Source organism: Rhamphochromis longiceps, linkage group LG23 (genome assembly GCF_057381845.1).
Source record: "Rhamphochromis longiceps isolate RC_006_pf linkage group LG23, R_longiceps_female_GT1.1, whole genome shotgun sequence".
In the NCBI taxonomy this organism is placed as follows: domain Eukaryota; kingdom Metazoa; phylum Chordata; class Actinopteri; order Cichliformes; family Cichlidae; genus Rhamphochromis; species Rhamphochromis longiceps.
The window spans coordinates 14,911,460-14,934,460 of NC_140578.1; the positions used below are offsets into that span (position 1 = coordinate 14,911,460).

At 40.7% G+C, this 23,001-nt stretch overlaps 1 protein-coding gene across 3 annotated transcripts in view; it reads right to left on the bottom strand.

Annotated features, from left to right (window-relative positions):
• tgfbr3 (transforming growth factor, beta receptor III) overlaps positions 1-23,001 on the bottom strand; it is a 69,607-nt gene that overhangs the window by 16,290 nt on the left and 30,316 nt on the right. For all 3 annotated transcript variants that reach the window (XM_085397307.1, XM_085397306.1, XM_085397305.1), the window contains exons 4-9: positions 13,911-14,048; positions 6,172-6,355; positions 4,055-4,217; positions 3,476-3,623; positions 1,055-1,232; positions 674-927 (exon numbers count right to left, since the gene is read on the bottom strand). In XM_085397307.1, the coding sequence (XP_085253433.1) occupies positions 674-927; positions 1,055-1,232; positions 3,476-3,623; positions 4,055-4,217; positions 6,172-6,355; positions 13,911-14,048 (1,065 nt within the window). The remainder of the gene's footprint in view (positions 1-673; positions 928-1,054; positions 1,233-3,475; positions 3,624-4,054; positions 4,218-6,171; positions 6,356-13,910; positions 14,049-23,001) is intronic.

Below are 23,001 nucleotides of genomic sequence, written 5' to 3' on the forward strand. Positions count from 1 at the left end.
TAAAAAGAAAAAAAAAGGAGAAAAAAGTCCAAGTACTTGTGCAAAACCTTGAGTTCTCAGGAATAAACAAATCCCACAAGGTGGTCTAGCTCCAGCTCCCAATTACAGCCTATGCCAGTTTCCATTCTGTGATGTGGGCTGATTGAGCTGTCCCTATGTTCAGACGCCAAATGCTTGAAACAGCCCTGCCTGCTTCAGTGATTTACTTTTTCTCATTTCACTTTTGTAGATCTGAAACTTGCTATCCCCACACAACAGATAGGTGGGCTCAACTGTCTCCATAATTATCCACATGTAACCATTAGACCAAGACAGCATCATTATTTGGTAACAACCTCAGCACACAGTGCGTGCTTTTTGAAAATAAACAACACAGCGTCATGGAGGTTTATGCTAGTATTTTGTAATCGCTGCAGAAGACATTCATTCAGCCTTTTAATTGGTCTAGACGCTGCTAGTCTTTTTGGATGAGCTCCATTTTGTTGTTTTCCGCTCTTCTTGTCACATTTTGTCACACTGACTCTGTGTCGTGTGAAAAGAGACGCAAAAGTAAATCAACAAAATGCCTTTCTCATTGATCAGAAGCATAGAATACATCGATATTTAAAATAACCATTATTTGTAGCCTGTTGGGCTCCGGGCAGAATCAGAGAATGTCCGGTTGTTTACTCACCTGAAGACTTTGTTTGTCAATGCTGACCACCATCCTTTCTTTTTTGCACTGCACACTAAGGTCAACATTCAAAACGATTTCGGGCTCATTGGACTCGTAGGGCAGGTGTCCCAGCGGAGGCATGCCCCCAGTTGTAAGAAATGGAAACGGCAGACCGGATCGTCGCAGTGGCGTTCCATCTACAGGAAGAGGACTAGAATCACGCAGGATGGCGAGTTCGGGAGGTAATTTGCTCTCCAGAGAATCCACGACATCTAGAAGTCACACGTAACCTTATGAGGCTGATTTTCCATCCAGGAAACTACACCTACAACTTTTTACAATTGCACGCTAGTTTTATGCTTCATCATGAATGGAGGATGTGATTCTTCTTCAGCTTACCTGGCTCTCGAAGTCGGATATTGAAGTGGTTTGCCACGGGAGTGCTGGTGTAAGATGTGACTGGATTGTGGCCACGATCGCTTGCCCACTGGATTAAGGCTTGTGGCCCTGATGGCAAGTGCTGCATGGGGGATTTGGACACTAGTGCCTGTGAGCCAACAGTCACTGTATCAGAGGCCTGTGGAATAGAACTCTCATTAGATGCTTTCTCAAAATAACAAGAAGAGAAATTTAAGTTAGCCAATACAGAATCTGATTTACAAAAAAAAAAAGAAAAAAAAGAAATATGGTTTACTGTTCAGGTTTTATCACAGATATTCAACTTCAAGTACAGTCCTGCACTTATTCTGCATGAATCATGTGTGAATCATGTGAATGAGTGTGAGGTAATGGGCGTGTCGCAGCTCGATCATTGCTCAGAAACCAACATGTTAGCTTGCTCCTAAAAATTTGCGTCCTGCCCTGCTGCTCCCCCAGTGAGGGAGGCCTCATTCTTTCTCACAACCATTTCCCACACATTCAAGTCTCTTGAGCAACACTGACGAGAACCTGCTTTCTGACAGATCGAGGCCTGAGTTTTATTTTGGCCATCATATCACTAGCGTAGCTGACGATCTCTCACACATTGGTTGCACAAGCAGCGTATCCTGTGTACCGCTGCTGTCAAGTGAAAGTCAAAATGTAAGCAGTGGGGGAGCTAAAAAATGACTGACCTTTTGGATGTTTAAGATAAATGGTTGAGAGATGTCAGCTGTTGTAACCGGTGCAGGTTTACAGTAAGCTAGTGTTACACTCAAAGTCAACCATTTAGACACACATTCACCATGTATGTTACAATCTTGTAAACATCAATTAAAAAGAATAAAAACAACAGTGATGTTAGGTTCTATTTGAACAGTTCAGCGGGACGTAACAATGCTAGAAGATCATAGCAATGTCTGTTGCTGTGTGATGCACCGCTACATGCTAAAGTTAGCAGTTTCACATATGCACAAATGAGAACTTTAACACACTGATCTTTACAAGGTGTAATCTTCCAATCATATTAACATTAAGTTGTTTGCTAATTAGCTCTAAAACAAAATAAAGGAAGGAATTCAGATTTTCCAGAGGCTGCTCTCATTGTGAAGGCGATTCAAATAAACTGCACCTGGGACCACCACATTAAACAATCCAGGGTGTGTACACAGCTATCACACTAGTCAAACGAAGTGGTGTTTGAGGGCCAAACGTGCCGGAGCATGGATCCTCCGGTGAAAATGCATCCCTTAGTTGTTACATTTACAGCCAAATTGATGTTTTTCTTTATGTTTTGTACATCTACTAAACTGCTAGCGAAATATAATCCAATAGATGAACAAAATTTAACTCCGTAAAGTTGTTTTATACACAATGCATGACACTCAATTGTTCTCCCCACTAAGTGTTATGGATTTTTGACCTGGCATTACACCCAAAAACCTGATCGACTCAGTGTATAGCAGGCAGCTGTACAAACATAGCATGCCTGGCAAAAGTGCAGTGTCACTGCTGCAGCAGCGAGTATCAGCATTAGACACTGAGGAAACGCAAGCCCTCTCCCACACACGCAGACAAACACACCTCAGGGAACACAAATATACATGCTAGAAAATGCAAACTTAAGAAAGTGGCATACAAAATAAAAAAAAGGTGTTGGTGATTCTCTTTCAGTTCAACTGGAATTGTTTTTTTTACTCCAGGAAAAGAGGAGCTCTAAATTCCAGCCTTGCAGCAATTGTGGTGGTTGGACCACGGCCAGTTGTGTATCGACATGATCTACAGTTAAACTATTCTTCTAAAGTGTGCATAGGTGTCATATTCTTATGGTTCCCGAGGGTCCTGAGACTTGAGTGGCAGTAATGAAGATTTAATATCAAAACTATATGCTCAAGCACACCGTTGATATGCACAAACCCATATTTCTCAGTAAGGTGTATACTGATATATTGTAGTAATTAGCCTCTGTTTGTCTTTTGTGTGTGGTGAGGAAGCCCGAAAGCCTGAATAAAGCGCTCCGCGTATTTCACATTATGATTGATGGGAAGCAGCTCTGGCCCAATACTGCAGCACGCCTGGCTCTGAAAATATATGATGCCCTCTTCACTCCAGCCTCTGGCTCTCTCAAAGTGATGACAATTCCTGGAGGTGCCACAATGACATTTCACAGTTCCTCCTAACCTGTTATCCCCACCCTGTCCCCCAGCGTGGACCAGGCGCCAGTTCAACACACATTTTTGCTGTGACAACTTCTTTGGCCAGCAGCGTAAAGTGTTGACATTTCTGTCCGCGACACCTACAGTGATATGTGATCAACTATATAAAATCATCCGTGATGCCTGGAGAGCAAAAAAGATATCATTTGATGGAAAGCCTTTGTCTCTTGTAATGCTGCCAACTTACCACCACATGCACATTGCCCGTCACATTGTGGACTTTGACGACCCAGTTCACAGATTTAGCGCATTTGAGCAGCAAGACAACGTCTCGATGTACCCAGGTACCTTCCTTCAGTGGCCGCAGATCAACTATGACATCCACCTGGAAAGCACTGCAGGAAAAAAGGAGAGAGAAAGAACAAATAATAATAGATGGTCAGGTCTACGTAATGTTACTGTGCCTTTGTCTGGCCAACTAATTAAAAAGCTGGAGGTATTCCCAGAAAAAAGAATGCAGACGTATGCAATACATAACAGATAACACCGCAGCAAGATACAACACATTCCCAGATTTTCTGTCTTTTGGGTGTACAGAATAATCACTCCACTGGGGAGTGAGGACATTATCTGGCAAACTGGAACGTTAGACCAAGTTTTGAAATCTCTTCCTCAAAAGAAAACCACTAAGTGAACATAACCCCCCTCCGCCTTCATGTTAGTTCCCATCCAAAATAAACTCCACAGAGATTATTGAGAGCATCCTGACCTCAAAAATAAACCGTGACAACATGTATTCTTGGCCTCTGCAGCCTTGGCTGCTCACCTGCTGGCGTTTGGGGCTTGGAGCTCAATGATGTGGACTTCTTTGTCTTTGTGGGGCACAGAGAGGACGCAGCCTTTTGATGTCTGTGGCTCCTTGTAGCTGCCCAGGTAGTTCAAAGACAGGAACTTGGAATCAATCTTGCAGGTGTCAGAAGACAGTGGATCTGAAAGTGGAGAAAAGTTTGTGTTACTGTTCAGAGGGGCTGTGAAACTATTTTGATCCTGCAAAGGAGAAATATAGCTTCTCGTACTTCTCTACCACAGAGAGGTCAGAGCCTGATGTCAACAACAGAACAGCAACCCCTGCTCTAGTGACGAATTCAACGTCCTGCTCACGAAACCTTCGGAAGACTGAACATTTGCTTTAACCCAGCTGTTCCCATCTACAGCAGAGTTGCTCTTGTAACCCTGCAGCTACTATTCGCAGCACTAACAAGGCCCTGGGTTGTGCGCCCAACGAGGTTGGCATAATCTGTCTTGCCATCAACAGGGAAATTAGATTTTATGTGGGAAATCTTAGCAAGATGTTTTACCAGAATTCTTTTGCAATAACAGGACAATAATATTCATGCTCAGTCATCAAAACTTCTTGTGTTTTTTCCTTCAATTTCACAACAGTTCAAAAAATTCATTAAGATGAAAAGTTGTGCTCATTCTCAGCACAACGGGAAAACACAGACAGATGCTTCCTTATTTGGCAAACAGAACTTTGGACAGAGTGTAAACTGAAGGCTGGCACCTTCCTCTCCAGAACTCTTGTGGCACTTAAAGAGCTGAGGAGAGACCTTGAGTGTGGGCATGCTAGAAAGCAAAGTGAGGATCTCTCCATCTTCATGAAACACTTCTGAAGATGTGAAGGAGTGGAAATCTACAGCTCTTTACTTGAAGTAAACATCATGGCACTCTGAGGTTTTGCCAAACCACAGCCCCTAATGACACCAGCCAAGAGCGTGAAGGCTGAGCAACCTCTCCGCTCTCCACAGAAACTAACAAAACACAGAGAGAACTTACTTAGTGGAGCCATTAATTTCTTTCTGGACACAAGCTTTGCTCTATATTCATGTAGTAATAGATTCTCATTAAAAACAAGTTATCTCGTCTGAGAGCTGATGAAATGCAGAGTCGGATGTGTTGTCTGTTCACAATGTGAGAGCAGAAAATAAAGAATTGTAATTCTGCATCTTGAACATGTGTGAAAATCAATCATAGCCACCCTGGAGACTCCTTCTGTGCTCTTCACTTGAGAAACCCTCCTCCCTCAACTTATTGAAAAAACCAGAAAGAATTTGTCTAATTCTTTCTAACCTCATCTTTCCCTCCTAACTTTTTTCTTTCCTGGTAAAACTACCACCTATTCCCCCAACTACAGAATATGACACCTTGCACCTTGTTAAAAAATGAAAAGCAGTACTGTGTGTTTGTTTGGCTTCACTATAAAGTCTTCTGGTGTATTAACAGCAAAGTAGCAACTACTTTAGTGTCTGTAAGCCCCAAAATTCAGTAAGTCAAAGTACTAAACTCATCATTTTGGCTTCGTAGTTCAGCTGCCATAACTTTTGTTTTACAGCTACATTTTTCATTTCTTGTCAAACACAAAAACCCTTGCACTGTCGATAACTGCAGAGTTGTTGCTGACAAACGTCTATGTGTGGTTTTTTTTGTTTGCTTGCTCTGATACAAGGATTTTAAGTTTGAAATAAGGATGATAAAAGCGTGACATTTCCAATTTAAATGGGATCATTTTTTTGTCTTGTAGAGAAAGTACTTGCCTATATATGTTTGTTTTTTTTAATGTATTGGCTTTATTCTGAACCCAGTCATTTTTAAAGATGTTACAATGTTACAGAAATACAACCATTTTTGTTCTGGGTTCCAAGAACTCTTGAGGCTGTAAGCAAGCAAAACTTAGGAATACCACAGGCGGCCTGTTAAAAAGTGTGAAAGGGTGACTGTCTTTTGAGGGAAGGAAAATCTTTTTCTAGCGTAGTGCATGTAAACCTCTAGCCTGGGCTAAAACACAAAAGCTAAGTAAAGTTATGAAAGCTAAAGGGGAATGGGGTGGAGGAGTGCCTTGGGGCCCAGAGCTATGTTTGGGAATGTTGGGAATCTGGTGCACACCTTCTCCGACTTTGATGTAGATGTCTTGAGTCATCTTGAGCTCAGAGAAAGAGGTGACTGCCCTGTACTTCTTCTGGGCCCAGTTGAGGAGTTGCTCATTGCCGTGGGGAAAGGTCTCTTGCTGTATGCGGGTGAAGAGGGAGAAGTTTTCCGGCTTAAACCTGACCTGTGAGCCCATAGATACCTGGAGGAGAAGAAAAAAAGCAGGAGTGTAAGGAACAAAGGAACTGTTGGGATAAAACGTTACCTGCTCTATATAACGTGTTTTCTTCAGTTTTTTCAGCTTTCCTCAAGTCCAACTCAATTTCAGAGAAAATGTTTTCTGTTAAAAGTGTTTCACTTGTTGAGAATTACATGCACTTCAATGTTGCTCATTCTTATTGCGTCACAAAAATATAAACTGTAAAACACAGCAAAGCACTAACTCTTTAAATACGATTGAACTTCTCACTTTTTTGCAAAGCTTGTACAAGTATGCTCAGGATATTTCTACACATGTTCCTCTACACAACCAGGTGTCTGGTTTCCAGTGTAGTGCGTCATCACAAATGTATAGTTGTGTTTTAAAGTGGCCACAAGGGGCTACAGATATCCCACGAGGGACAACACATATCTTTGACACACACAAACCAAGAAGGCAAGCACATTTACATATTAAAAACAGAAAATACAAACTTTTTCAGGAAAAGACCACCTTTGCAACTTACTGGAATTCAGAGCTTCATTTCAAAGACATAAACATTCACATACATATTTACTGAAAGCCTACCAAACATCCAAATGAATCCTAGCGCACGGTCTAGACAGCCCACCTCCTTGTTTTTCTTTCCTCCAAGGTATATTATCTGTATGCATGAGCTGAGACAGTGCTGGCAGGTGCAATTGAAACAATAAATCCATTTGAATCTGAGAAATAATACGTCAGACCACTTCTCTGTGATGAGTTTATGAAGTTGTCCCTAAATTGCAATCATGCTTCAATGATAACAGAGTAATATCCCTTCTGACTGTTTAGGCTTTTCAGACATAACTTTTCAAATCTCCACATGCACAACATCTGTCTGACCTCTGGACGCTCCTCTCAGTGTTCCTGGCATTGTCACCAGAGGCTGTAAATACTGCTGCCTAGGAGACAGACATTGTCGAAGAATTCAGGTTGACTTTATTTTTAGTGTGTTTACTACAGTAAGAAGCAACAGAAAGAAAGATGGCGAAGATGAGAGGGGTGGTGCGCTAAGCTGCCGGGGAGGGGCCGGGGTATCCTTGCCAAGCTCAGCAGAGTTTATCAGTTTAATTGCGGGAATACGACCATAATTAGTCGCAAAGAATTAGAGGGGAAAGCCTGAAAGCCAAATTAGCTCCAGGCCTTCCAGAGTGCTGGAAACCTCAGGAATTTGAAACGGGGAAGTGAGACACCCACTCTGGGCTTTAACAAACTCTCTCTCTCTGCTCGGCCTCTCTCTGCACGCCTGGTAGACCAAAAAGTGCTGGAAACCAAAGTGTAGTTTCTTAAATGGCATTTATAAATATAAATATACTGTACTGCGTACTGTTTACATAAGCTGTCATTCAGTTCTCTGGTGCTAGTTTCGTTGCTGGTGTACTTAAACAGGGTGCTTTAGTTAATCCATTTTGCTTATTCTCATGTCAGGAAACTCTGGAAAAAGATCTTAAAGATGATTGCATTGTATCCATGTCCTTATAGGGCTGTAGCATGGACTGTATATATTTTGAAACCCAACATCAACAATTTGGCTGCAACCATGTTTGTCTTTTGGAGCCAGAAGTGACCGTATTTGGTCGAGTTGTTGAACTGCTAAGTTATCGGTTAATCCTATCATGCCTAGTTAGCAAGCTGCTTCTAAAAAGTGTGTAGGTGCAACACAGTGACACATAGGGTTAAATAACCTAAGGCACTAGAATTTCACTCAACAAAACCAAAGCATAAACGTTCTGTGCTACACAGTCTGCCATATTATTTGTTAGATATTTCCATTGAAAATATCCCAAAAGACACAAAAATTGCACAAACTGGTAGGGAGGGCCCCGTTCAGTGACGTAAATTAGTGTAAAGTGGACACTGTAGGAAGTGAGCTTGTGAGGCTTTCGATGTTGGCTTCGTTTTTGGGCTCCAGCGGTTCCCGACTGAGCTGTAGAAAAGAAATACTTGTGAAGTAAAATTGTCTCTACTCTCGGGTGGAGATCTGTTTTAACAAAGTGCTGCCATACTGAGTTCTCTGTAATGGTGTCAGTTATTTGAAGCTGAGTCACAGTAAATATATTAGACTACCAAGCTGGGGAAGTCAAAATTTGCATGTTTCAACAGGAAGTCTGATGTTTCAGCTTCCAAAATTATTGGATCAGTTCTGGAGGCTACTAATGTACCACTCTTTTTCTGATTATAGTAACATGAGCAAGAAAATCGAAGTTTAAAGACATGACTGCCCTGAATAGAGAGACATTTCTCAAATTTTGCAGTTGTTAGAAATTAACTTTAGACCTCTGGCACTGACATACATGCTTTCATGTTCATAATGGTACTTTTAGTCAACCATGTTACTGAAAGTGGTTACAGTTGGAGAGATTAAATCGTTTTTTTTCTTGTCATTTCTGCTGCCCTCTTAAAAAAGAAACAATCTTATTCTCTATTAGATTTTTACCTGGATAAATAAAGGATTGCAGAAAGCTGATTCTGGTCATCTGGTCATTGCATTTTCAGTGTTTTCAATGAAGGATATATTAAAAATCATGTAAGATAAAAGCACATCTGTCAGTCCTGAAGATCCCAAACATTTAACAGTATATTTCCGGCTCTTTCTGCCTGTATGGATCAACATATTATGGCCATATGTGGAGCAAAAGGGAGACAGCATGCCAAATGTTTGAGATCAATTATCACGAGCTGCGTTCTCACTGAGCAACACCCTTAGTCTGGGAAATTGCAAAAAGCTGTTTGGAAAATAAGAGGTGTTGCAAACACAGGAGGGTGATGGAAAGTGCAGAATGAGTTGATGGATATTATGAGCATGCAATAACTCTCTGATATTAATGTGATAAATGCTTTGGTGGCTGATTTGATCTTCTCTTACTCAATGAGATACTGGGACCTAATCATGCTGCTCTCTGCAGATGTGTTCCTGTGAACTGGCAGGCTCTGTTGTGGAGAAAACAATACCATATGTCTCAGCGCCACTCTGGAGCGTTCCTCTGCCATTACTGTCTCCAAATAAAAACACTAGTGGCTACCCATGGTTTCCATTGGTGATTACAGTGAGGAGGGAGCTCAAACTATGAGCCTACAAATAATGAAAGAAATACTAGAGTGAAAAGGCAAAGTTTGGCAACCAGGCAGTGGACAACATACATGCCAACAGCTTAAACAGTGTTGTTCCATGAAAAGTCATAAAACATTTGCTCCAGATCAAGCCTTTCAAGCGAAGATGCAACACAGCTCAACCTCAAACCCACAAGAAGAAATATATGCATTTGGCCACAAAGTCAGCAAAGCACACTTTGCAGATGTCTCACTTCCAATCATGGTGTCCCTTGGTAAAATAAAATTTGGCCTTTATTCAGTGTTCATATTTCATGTCAGTTTAGAAACGCAATGATTCCCACCTGCAGGTGATTGACAAAAAGCACTGTGGAAGGCATGTTTTACAACAAAAGTCTGGCATTTTAAAAGCCATCGGAGTCCAGTGGCCAACAGTAACAGTGTGCTCAACATCTCTGAAGCTTTTCCAGGCAGCCCATCTGTGTCCATGGAGCCCTGAGCACAGGGACCAGGAAACAAGGACTGGCAGGTCTGATTCAGAGTCCTGTTAGTCGCAGGAAACAGCCTCTCCAGTGGAAAGGCAAGTGAGGGAGGTCTGGCATAGGGTTTCTATTCTGAAGTGTTAAGTCCAAAACCGACTTAACTTGACTCTTTGCTCTCACTAAAGCAACATCTCAACTCCTTTCTAAAGCAGAAAGAGTGGAAAGTTCCTTAATGTGCTGACCTTTTTTTGCATCAGTGGTCATGGTCAGTTGTCGTTTCATGTGCAGTACCAGAAACGAACCTTTTCTACCTCATTAAAGGCGTGGATGTCAAAGAGCCCTGTGATGAACCTTTCCAGGGTTTACTCCACCTTTTGACAAGTGGTTAGGGAAAAAAATGGATGAAGGTAAAAGCATAAAGCAGGTCTGACCAAACATCGATTAGAATTAGTTATGACAGTTATTGGAGATGACGAAGATGAATACCAATTAACAGTTAGGAGAAGACTCAAGCAAGATGTTGAGTTGTATTTCAGTTTTGTGGCATGTTAAGGAGGTGTCACTGTGGAGAGAACCTGAGAAGATCCGGGACTTCTTTGGGCAATGTGCAGCAGTCAGGCTGGTGGATAAGATACCAACACTGCCAGAGGGCTCAGTGCTGCCACTCAAACAGAAATACTTAACACCTAATTCAGCAGGGGCCCCTGTAGTCAGTCAAAGCCATTAGTTCGGCCTACAGTGTTTAAATTCCCTTTATCTCTTTTCAGCTCGCTCAAAAGCTGCTATTATGTGTCGGACAAATATTTTACTAAAGTGCAAACAAGAGAAAGCTGACGCCTCGGTTTGGTTGGGTCTAAAATGCTTCAATTTAATGAATACTGTGAATTAAGTCAAAGATGTAAGAATACATTTTATCATTTAAAAAGAAAATTCAATAAAAGATATTGTTAATTGGAGATTAAGCTGAAGTTATTAAAACCTTGCCAACATGGTTACACTCACAGCATTAGCTCTGCCTCGAAGTTTTCTTTAAAATGATGGTTTTCAGCTGCTGTCTGTTCGCCACCACTGACAAGGGAAGATATTTAGTGTGATGCTGACCTGCTGGTCTTTGCAGAAACACTCATCTCACTGGCCACACATTATCAGAGCTTAAGAAAACACAAGCTGGCCAGATGCTCATCCATCTGTATGAAATGCATCCGTTTCTTTCTGACATGAGAACATTTCCATTTGTACAGGAAATGATAATTAAAAGGGCTGTTTAGCACTCAGGCCTAATATCCTAATGTAGTAAATTTCTCTGAAAACTATGATCCCACTCAAGGACAAACAGATCCCATATTGGTTAGTGAATTTTAGGAACTTCAAACATGTCTGTTAATGCTTTATTTTAAAAAAAATAACAGATTTTCTAAATTTCTCTAAGAATAGAAGAAACCTTTCTAGGATACACGATGAGTAAAAACAAAACCTTGTCAGCTAACTATGTAAACACTTTATTGTACAGGAATCACTCTTGATGCAGAGGTGATGAGACCTAATATGACTCTGTGATGAAAGTCCCTGTCACACAAGCCTATAAGGTTTCATAAGATCTAGCAGAGGCCTATTAATACTCAGTGAATTACTGTTCTAAATGTCAACCAGGCTGGGACAGACAGAACATTTTATTGGAGTACGTAGTTCTTAAAATTAGATATGGAGAGGTGACAAATTAAAGGAAAAGAAGTTTGTTTCAAGACATGACTGAGCCTTTACGGGATAACCTCTCTGTTGAAAGTTGTAACATAATACACAAGTGGCATTGTCTCTAAACCAGTTTTCAGTAGTAAGAACACATATGAAGCAGACTATGCTCTGCTGTGTGCTACATGTGAGACAGGGTACTTGAGGACAAGCTAATTCTCCAGATACTGCCCAATGTTCATGAGTGAAGACAGCTTTAGCGAGGTGTTTGGTGTTATGTGCCCTTGGCCCTCTGGTTATCTGTAAATCAGACTCTATAATCCATCCCTCATAATTTGTTCACTCTTTATTTAGATGTCTCTGGTCTGGTCTAATGAGCTGGAAGCCAATAAAAGAGAACAGGAAGCTTGTTCCTCCTCTTTCTTCTTCGTCCGTTTAATTCTGATGTTAGGTTAGATTTTGCGACCATTCCAAGGCTCGTCTCAGTGAATTTGATGCTTTCTGTTGATTTTGGCTGGCTAATCACTTTTTTGTTTGGGAGTAATATTTGATTACGGTTAATATTTTGGGTTTTTTGCTTTTGTTGTTGTTGCTGGATATGTTAAGCATCGTGCATTTGCTTGTGTGTTTTACAGTGGGTTATGTTGGACAACTTTTGTATACACCAAGTGGAGTCTATAAAAGCTGAAATGCATTTAGCATTTAGCAACTGGTTCCTAAGGTTATTACCAGTGTTTTTATGATAGCAGTGGAGAGTGTTTAACATGTCAGACTCAAACATTTCACATAGGTTTTCCACCAGTTTGAGAAATGATAAAAGCAAGATTAACATCATTCTCAAACTTTTGGCAAACTATTCATTGACTGGGGGATTATGATTCTGGAAGATACAACATCTATCAGGATACAAGTCTGCACTGGATAAAAGTGATGACCCACTTTATTGACTTGTAGTGACCCTTTCCTGTAACAGGGCCAGTAGACTGAAGCGCTGCCAGCAAAAAGCTCCCAAAGTCACTGGATCCTCTTGCTGTCCTTGTGTTATGCGCCTGTGCGTAACACAAGGCTTTTGCCATTTGTCCGTATTCTCCTCCATATCACATTGGCTTTATGGGAAGATGTTTTGAGCTTAAGAAGTAAGCTTGAAAACTCTCAACCACATATGGAAATAATTTGCGTACCTGATGCTGCATTCTTGCACAATGCTTTGGTGTTAACATAGAAATTGAAAAATGAATACTTCTGGGAAGCCAGCAATACAGAAAAGCCTTCAGCTCACATGAATGCAAAGCGAAGTTTTCATAGTTATATAGCACAGTGAAGCCACAGCTACAACAGAGACCACAGCTACAGCGGAGGCTTCTGGGTTTCATTTCGCACTGATTTTCTCATGTGATACACGGGCTTTGAACAAGAGCACTGAAGCAGTGCATTTTTACATTTTTATTAAGTTTCCCAGAGAGGCCCCCTGGTACCTTCACTAAATATGGCTGACTCCCCAGGGGACCTGGCTCCAACTTCACTAAGATACCCTTCACTAAATCTTTGCCTCTTCCACCCGAGTCCTAAGAAAAACTTCAGTCTGCAAAGCAAGAGGAAGAGATCTTGTAACAAATAAAAGTTACATTTGTAGAAAGAAAAACACAGGATTTATCAATATTATATACTTGCTTGCAAACCAACTTGTACGACAATTTCAACAAAATCAGTAGACGAAAGGATAAAGTTGGTGAAGCTTTAGTGCTACAGTTTTTGGTACCACACCTTCACCGCTGAGGGGTTTTTTGTGATACATGGATACACCCAGTGTCATATGAACAGCAGCCAAGCTATCAACAGGACTGTGTAAAGAAGGGTGGGGGACACGACTCGGTGGATGTCGAGCATGAATAAAGCTGACGAAGCAGATTGTGTTAGATAAATACATTTTGGCCCATTTATGAGCGTAAAAACAACCTCTTACAGCTGCATCCTGTATAAGATAATGTGAGTCAAACTTCCGCTAAATACTTCCAAAATTATATTACGACTAAAGAATCCACTGCACCAGATGAAACATTATGCACGGCTCTACACAAGCTATGACTGCACATGCGCGTTGACCAGATGTGCCCCCAAAACATTGGAAACCTCCCTTTGAAGTGCAGAACGGCCTCCTCCGCAAATTTACATCGCTTCAAATATGTTACTCATAGAAAAGGCTACTGAAACGGTAATGCGGTTTAGCCTGTGAGGAAATGAATACACAGTTTTAGGAAGCAGGACTTAAAGGATTTTTTGTGTTCTGGACTCACATAAAAGGTATGTTGGATGCGCAGAGCCAGGTTCTCTGTTTTGACATTCCAGATCAATGGTTGGGGGGAGCTGAGCACGAAGACCAGGGGCTTCTGGTGGTGCAGCATTGACTGGATGGGCTTCAGATGTAAGTCAACCTGGCAAGAGCAAAAAAAAAAGGGAGGGGAAAAGGGGAAAAAGAAAGAGAGAAATTAGTGCCCTGTTACCACAAGTATATTGAGGAAGTGAGAAGAGTAAAAAACACAAATCCTACGAGATCAGTCAGAGTACATAACATGATCTGATTTCACACAGCTGAACTGGGCAAATGTCAAAGCTTTGATATTCTCATGTTCCGTTTTGTATAAGCATTAATATCAGGCAACTGCTACTAGTCTGGTGAAAATCCAGCTCTGTTATGATGTAAATTGTTCTACGTTATCTAGCTTTGTGGTTGTTTATGTACTCACTTTGCTGATAAACTTACAAAGACGGCGTGCTGTGTTCTCCCTAAAAGGCACTTGCTTAGCTCTGATATGTATCCTCAGAGGGCTCTTAACTTTCACACAGTGGAGTCTTTGTTCACGGGGAAAAAAATAGTAAGTGGCGGGTCCCTGTAACCATCTCTACAGCTTGCAATTATGCCTTTTTTTCAGACTCCCATTAAAATAGATTTTCACAGTCTGTTAGTGAGATGGCGAAAACAAACGTGTGTGTTTTGGGACCTTAACTGATGTTTCTCGTTTCTAGTGTTAGCCTTCACTTACGCCAAAGTGAGTCAGGTGGTTCAAAGTGCGAGACTTAACCCAAAATCATCTCAGGCAAGGGTCTGGCTTTCCATCATTTTCTTTAAATTGTACTCAAACTGAAAAACACCAACTTACTAACAAACTGTTAAAATTCTCTATTGTTGTCACTGATGAAAACTGACACTCTCGGGGGGTTCAGAGGTCTGTCTGACACTCATCTTTAAACTTCCTCCTCTCTGTATTCACAGACTAATCAAATCAGCTCCATTCTGTGTGTCAGCAGTAAAAAGCTGTAAATCACTAACTGAACCCACAAGGACTCATATTTTAGGATCTAAACAACACCACAGTAAGTTAATTATTCACAGCTCAGCACAAGATCAGCTTTTGCTTTGGAACTCAAAATATAGCTTTTGTACTTCAATAACAGAACAAATGAGCTGAAAACAGAGTGATGGTGATTAAAAAGCAAGTTGACAGTTTATTATTAGCAGTGCTTGAATTAGTGAAAAACAGGCTGAGCATTAAGTTGCTCAGATGTGGTTATGGAGTGCGTATTATCGAGACAGAGATCTACACGCTATAATTGAAACCGTTAACATTTTCTGCTACACTCATATGTTTTCAGTCACTACAAAACGTATTTGCAAACACTGCAGTACTCATTTAGATGGATTTATTAATGGAAAAAGTAAACAGTTTGTTATAGGTTCTGAACCAGACTAAATACTGAACAGAGTACAATATCCTTTATCCCTTTAATATTGTTTTACATTTGCTCTTGCCAAGTTGATATTTTACGGTCCATGCTTATTCCCGGGGTGTCAAACACTGGAGTTTTGTCAAAACTGCTGGCCTTTATGGCACATCTGCGACACATCTTCCCTTCCAGCTTGTCGTTTCAAAGCTCAGTACTGGTAAAAGCGCCTCCGTGCCACATTTAAGCCTAATTTTTCAACATGCAGCCTCAACCAAGCTGGTTTTAGCACGGTTTTAGCGACCAAGTAGCATTGTGTGCCTTCACCTAACCAGCAAGAAGAAGCAAAGTAAAAAAAACAAATAAATTTCTGCTATCACATTTTCAGACCTGCTCTATCATAAATAGAGCAGAACATCAATGGTAGGTAAAGTAATTTATCAGCAGTAACTGTTGACTATGCTGTATGCTGTCATAAATTTGGGGTGGTCGAGTAGGTTGTGATATGAAGCATTGAGCAGGTTGTTTTCTTGGCCCACCCCTACAGCATTATCCTCCTCTCTGACTCCCTAAGTGGCCACTGATTCACAAAAAGAACATCACGTTGTATTCAATAATATTCAGACTAAGCTTACAGATTTCAAGCACTAAAGGGATGGTTTCCAAGGAACTTACATACAACTACATTTAAATACAGTCATTGGAGCTTGAAAAACAAGCTACAGCAACTGTGCAATATATGAAAACACTTTTCACTTTTGAATGTCTTAATATATGCAAAACTTCTGTATTATTAAATTAAAAGCTTGATTTGGTAATTTTTTTACAGTGAAACTGGAAGTGTTTGCCGAGGAAACATTACAGGAATCTTGGGAAAGCATAAACAAGAAGCAACCGCACCATTTTATCGGAATACTTTCACACACAAACAAGACTGTGATCGCACTCGAAGCACATCCTCAAAGCCAACTTCGAGGAAGAGTCCCCCAAGGTGCCAAAAACATACAAAGATTTACAATTTATTTCAACGAGTAAAGATTTGTTTTTCAATGTGCTTCCTCATGTTGGACAAAGCTGCCACTTATACCAAAGGTTGACTTTTGTTTCATTATCATGTAGACTATAATAACTGTGCCAAATGATATCTTCTTTATCGAGAAGTATGCAGTTAATGAACAGGCTTTTTTTTTTTTTTGGCATTTCTCTTTTTTCTGTTTCCATTTGATCCATTTGTCACTAAAACAAGAATTCATTGTAATCTGATGTATTTTTGAAGCCATGCAGCATTCTAGACTAACATATACCTCAGCACAGAAGGAAAGTCTGACTGTCATTTTCTGAAGTACAACGATGTGTCACTGTGATGATTCATGAAGTCATTTAACAAGAGATACTAGCAGAACAAACAGAGTCAGCATCAAAGTCCAATTATCATTCCTCAACAGATGTAAGCCCTCAAGGAGAGTAATGCAAACCAGAATGTTCAGTTATGTGGTCCATGAAAGTGTTGCAAAAATCGTTAAAACGTCCCTATGAGACAAGGAAATGGAAGAAATTACTAAACACTTATCTATGAGGCAATCTGGATGGTGATCCAAACAAACAGATCAGAGATTCATCGCTCTCTCTGTCTCACTATTTTTCCCCTTTTTTTCATATTTGCTCCCCCCCACACTTAATCCAGACACTGGAAAAAGCGACTGTATTGCTCCTTTGAGGATAACAACAACCAAGATATAATCATACCTGGCTTGGCTCTAAGAGACTGGCTTCAATAGATGGAAGAAGGAGGTAGAAAGAAAACGAGAGTCGGGGAGAGTTGTAAAAGATGAGGAATTTTAAACCCAGACAGAAACTTTTCCAGAAGACGTGAGTCACCTGCAAACGCAGGCATAAACAGAGCTCCAAGAAGAGGAAATGCCAAGAGGCGCTAAGGGGTCGGAAAGGGTGAAAACTGTGGTGATTATTATCTTTTTTTTTTCCAAGTTTAATGAGAAAACAGCATTAATAAAAATCTAAACCCTTTCTGGGTTGCACAATGTAAGCAATGATGAGGACTCAGCAGCAGCTGGTGTGCATCTCTGCCCACAGAGTTGTGTTCGTGAGGTCTGGTGAGGCTAGTGGGCATAGCAACAGACCTTGTCAAGCAGCCAGGGTGTGGAAAGAAGAGGTGCAAAAGCACCAGGCATCAAAGTACCTCTTGTGGTGCTTGTAAGGATCAGGTTGCGCTGAGTTGTCCTTGATGGAGGCAGCTACCTTCGGAGAACCCTGCAGGGTGTGCTCGGGACAGGAGGCCACGGCACGGCTGATTGATTATCAGGAGCCTGGCACAAGGATTTAGGGGTGCAGGGTCCATTACAGTTAAGGGGGGCATTTGCCAGCAGCCACGGATGGAGGCTTGTCTCGGACTATCACGTTACTGAAATTAAACTCCACACAAGGGACGACAGCTGTAGCAGGATAAGCCGTCACGCAGCATACCATTAGTGGTGGTAGCATGTGTAAACAATGGAAATGTGAGGAAAAAAACAACACAGCATCAACTTTAAGCTCTAAATCAGCTCCAACAACAAACACAGCGCCAACTACAACAAAACCGAAAAAAAACAAAACACAAATCACAGACAAGCTTTTGTTGTATAGCAAAGCCACATGGTTAGATTTAGATCCTACTGATGCCTGTGACACTGAAACGGTAAAGGGTGATTTGTTTGTCCTGCTTTGAGCATGCATTTGCAATTCCAGGACCTTTCAAGCCAACTTAATTACACAATGTTTCAAGAGTGCTTTATAAAGGCTGTGCATCAACATTGTAATGAAATACTTTCACCATCAAATATTTTGCATAGCCGTGTAAACCTGCACCCTGCAGTTAGAGCACACTATCACTGCGGCTCAGTGTCCTTGCAGGAAAAGGGAGTTTCCTTTATTGACAGAGCTAATTAAATGCCTGATGAACCCTAGTGATTCTGAAAAAAACCCAAAACATCCTTTAATTATCTGAAAAGTAAGACTAATCTGGGAACACACTCTCCCACCCAGGAAATAATAATCAGCTTCAGAAAAACAGAAAGAAAGCACAGCATGTATCACATGACATGAACCATCATCACTAAAATCCAAGAGTATATACAAAAAAAACAACAACAACGACATACACAAACTGTGGCTAAACCCCATACCACAACATTTTTATAGTTGAAAACATAGACAACAAACTCCGAGAACTGCCTGGAACCAATCATACTGTGTTATCTGATGTGTGCGTATGTGCGTGTGTCTTGTCAGTCTGGATCTTGGTTCTTTCCGGATCACTGAGGGTGTACAGAAAGAAGGGAAGCTCAGGCAAAGAAGCTCAGAGATAAAGGAGAAGCGGACCAAAACCTGTTGACCGCTCTTATCAGCGCCACCCACATATTTGAGAGAGATGGTGATGCTACCTGGAGCCTTCCTCCTAAATGTGATGATAATCAGTCTGTACTCAGCTAAATGCAAAGCTCCAAAGAGGGAAAAAAAAAACCCTGAAAAGACGCTGAAGTGAGACAGGACGCCTGGATAGCAATCTTTTAGTGATATGACACAAAAGCAGGACATGTTGAAGTAAATAACACAGCACTGAAGGTGGGGAGAGGGGAGCACAGGGTCAGGAAGAAAAAAAACACTAGATTAGAGATGCAGTGAAATCAAAAGCATATTTAGCTGTATATCGCGTCCTGTGTTTTGTTTGGACTATGTTCCTTTTTGGGCAATTTCCATTTACCAAAAAAAAGAAATGTTAATTGCTTTTGTTAACAGGATCCTCCCAACTGCTAAAAAGCAAAAGCACTTGTAAGGGAATCTGCAACTGATTCCAGTTGAGACTGGTCAATGAATTTTATCATTACTGGCCTACTTTTCTGACAGTTAAAAATAGTAACGTATGACTCGTGCAATGGAGCATTTGTACACCTGAGTCCCGCGTTTTTTCTACTCTGTTTCTACACTTCATTCAGACATAAAAGTTACTATGTACAGTAGCGTTAAACTACAAATCTGTGTACAATCAGTAATAAATAATGGGATCAACAAAGAATGGCATTAACATGCATAGTCTATATAGGCCAACACCACAGTTACCAGTGTGTCTTCTAGAAAAGCGAGCTCGAGCCCTATTATTTGTCAGAGAATGCCAATAAAAATGGTATAAAAGGCACCAACCCCACAAACATGGTTCAGTGACTCGAATTAGCTGAGGTGAAGCCTAGCAGACAGCTCCTGGCCACAGGTACCTATAAGGTCATGTATCTGTAAACCCCGCCCCCAAATTTCAAAATTGCTGTTTGTGGACCCAGCCTTAAGTGGCCATTAGAGAAAATACAGTTTTTGTTGAATGAGGCATCCTGTTTAAAGCACTTTAAATGCTCAAGTGGAGTAGAAAAGCGCTATAGAAGAACCAGTCCATTTCCAAAAATGTTGTTGTACTTTAACATGTATAAGTGCCGCTACTTTTTTAAAAATAAAGGTTATTACTAAGTTCCAAAGTAAGCTTCAATTAAAAAAAAGAAAGACCTAAACAGGTTTACTGTATGTGTTCGGTTTGTCTTGTGTGCTAGCTAAAGTCATATCTGACACTGTTACGTTTCTGCCTGGTAAGTTCTTCCAGCTAGTCACTCACAGTCTAAGATATCAGCAAATTCCAGCTGATAAAGCAATCATCTGCTCTACCTCTCCCTGATTCAGAGCCAGTGGCTGTGTTTGATGTTTGCCTAGGGTAAACTGATTAGAAAAAGATGGGTGATTTGAGATATCACTGACCCCTTTTATTTATTTTCTACCCTATCACCCAACCTTATGCCCTGACAAGACTCCTTTTTTTGGAATTGCTTATTTTGGCTCCACTTGGGAACAAAGTGTTTACAGTAATGTTGGGCTCGTGTGCATTCATGCGCATGCAGCAGTGGCTTGTTAGGCAGAGTACAAAAGGCTACCTCTACACGTGACAGAAAAAACATGTGGAAGATTGTTTAAACTTGATACCTACATCTTAAAACCAGAGCAAATAGAGAAGAAAAGAACACTTTGAGATGAGGTCACTCTTTTTTTTTTTAGAGCTTAGGTGGCAAAACACCAACACCTCCAGGTTAATAGTCAAGCCACGAAAAGCTATTTTGCCTCAAAAACCCAAAGGGCTTTCAAGCTCGGAGGAAATATGAGCAGCAGTCCACAGGTCGCTCTCACTAACTCTTGTCTTACTCTGCAAGATTGGGCTGTTTTTATAAAATGTAATTCAATTTTGTGAAAATGTGAAAATCATTCTGACATTATTTGAGGAAATCATTTCCTTCTGAAACACACAAGCTCAACCTGGCATTGCAGCTTTACTAGCAATTGAAGCCCAGCCAAAAGTCACTTTTGACCTATCCAAGAATACTGACTTTCCAATTTGGCCTGTCTCTCTGTCCTCGGAGGCCCACATGGGTAAAAGAGAGGAAAGGGTTTTCTGTTACTTTGAGCAGGGCCACTGAAGCTGAAGAAATCATCTATCTCTATTTCAGACAAATGTGAATAACACGTTACAAGTAAAAAAAAATTAAAAAAAAAAAAAAAAAAAGAATTCCAGTCAAGCCAGTATCATAAGTGGTCATATTTTGAAAGAGGATAGTTAAGAGTCTATGAAACAAAGCCTACTGTTAAAGACAAACACTGAATTAAAAAAAACAGAGTTTGGGGGGGTGGCTTAGATTTCAAATCCAGATCAAAAATGTTACTTTGAAATTGCAGAGTAGCTCAGTTAAACCATCGCACATATTTTACCCAATGTGGCCTGGCACTGCTCAGCACCCATTGTGTGGGGTAACATTTAAAAAGAAATTATTGGCAAATGGTTCAAGTTGCTGAAATATAAATAAATGACTCTTTACCAAACTGGAGCGATGAACCACTGATTACTCTGTAATTTTAAATTGTTTAAATAATAATGAACAAAAAACTAAATCTCCTGGAAGCAAATTTCTACCCAGCTGCAAACATGATCACAGTAACCATGCTAACATGGTTACTGCTAATCTGCAAACGTAAGCAGAAACACACTTATGAGTCGATAGCATAATGGGTAGAGTGTTTCCTAGATGAAAATAATAGGTTCGTAAATTAGTAATAGTGTATCCTGATATGACCAAGAATGTGCAGAGAAAATCTCTTGGCCACTCAAAGCACAAAAGTTCTGACATTTTATCAAAACCTACAAATTTCTACATCATGGTGGCAGGGCGCTGAGAGATATGAAAGCCGTCACAAACGTGAACTTTTAATCTGTACCAAAGTTACAGACTGACCAGACGACAGGCTCACTAATTTACCAACTCTTCTTGGATGTCTTCCAGTCAACAACAGAGTTGCACATTCTTGGCATGTTTGTGCAAGATTTGTCATTTTTGGCTGGTACAAAAAACTGCCTTGACTTGGTTGTATATGCTATGGCAGTCTAATGATTGAAGAGTCTCCTTCAAACCAGAGGATTTTATGTTGATATAAAAACAGCTTTTGTCACTTGTAATATAAATCAAGAGTGCTTTTAATAAATGCCAGTGAGAGTCTGTTCTTCTTTTGGATGTGTCAGTAATCAAAAATGATAATTCAAACTGAAACTTGGAGCACAGATAGGTATACTTTTATCACTTTGAACGCAAAGTTCGCAGATCATTCAAAATCAGATCATTGTATGCATTTCTAGCTTCAGTCTTCCTAAATGAGTGATTAGCATACTGTCAACCTCTGGTTGTTATTGTACAGTCAAAGCAATCCCTGCAAATGTCACGTTATCCAGACGAAGCACTTTGCACAGTCACTACTGAGGTGTTCTGTTGCACTTAATAGCTCGGCTTTAGTGTGAGATTGGCCAGAAGCCAAAGTGTGTATTGTGAGTCAGGTCCAGCTGTGCCTTTTCTTTCAATGAGTAGCAGTTCATACCTACTGGTTAATACCCATAAAGAATGGTTTCACTGGTACAGGCAGGAAACAATTCATTGCTTTCATGTCTTTACTGAAAACATAGACAAACTGCAAGCCATGACTTTTACACATGGGCGTGAAAGAGATGTGAAGCAGGCCTCACACACTGCAGCTGCAGCATGTCTGCGCGACTGTACACATGTGTGTATAAAAGTGTCTGAAACTGACCATGCAATCTCCCTTGTCCATATTAGCCCATGCACACCATGTGCAATAGCAGATTTATTCCACTACCTGGTCAAGCCTTAGCTGAGCAGACACTTATTAGGAGTCACCGGGGCACATTGTGTTCTCCAGAAGCTGAAGCTTCACAACGACACATTCAAAACATCCAAATACAGACTGTACTGCAGCCCAGTCACAACCTCGTCCCCTATCCGCTGAGGTGTGGAGGAAACCTCAGAGAAGGTCTACAGTACCATGCATTGACCAGGCGCCTTCATGAAGGCTTAGAAAATAAGCAAAGGAAACACACTAAAGCATACTCAGGAAATGATCGATTAATTAGAGTGAAATAAATGCGCAATCCTTCAAATTCAATGACAAGAAATATATTCATACACTAAAACTGAACTCCAACTTTAAATTAGGCCTTACTTGCTTTTCAGTCATCAGTCCCAGTTTCCTTAGTATCTTAACATAAAATAGAGTCTTATAATAGGACTACTACAGTCT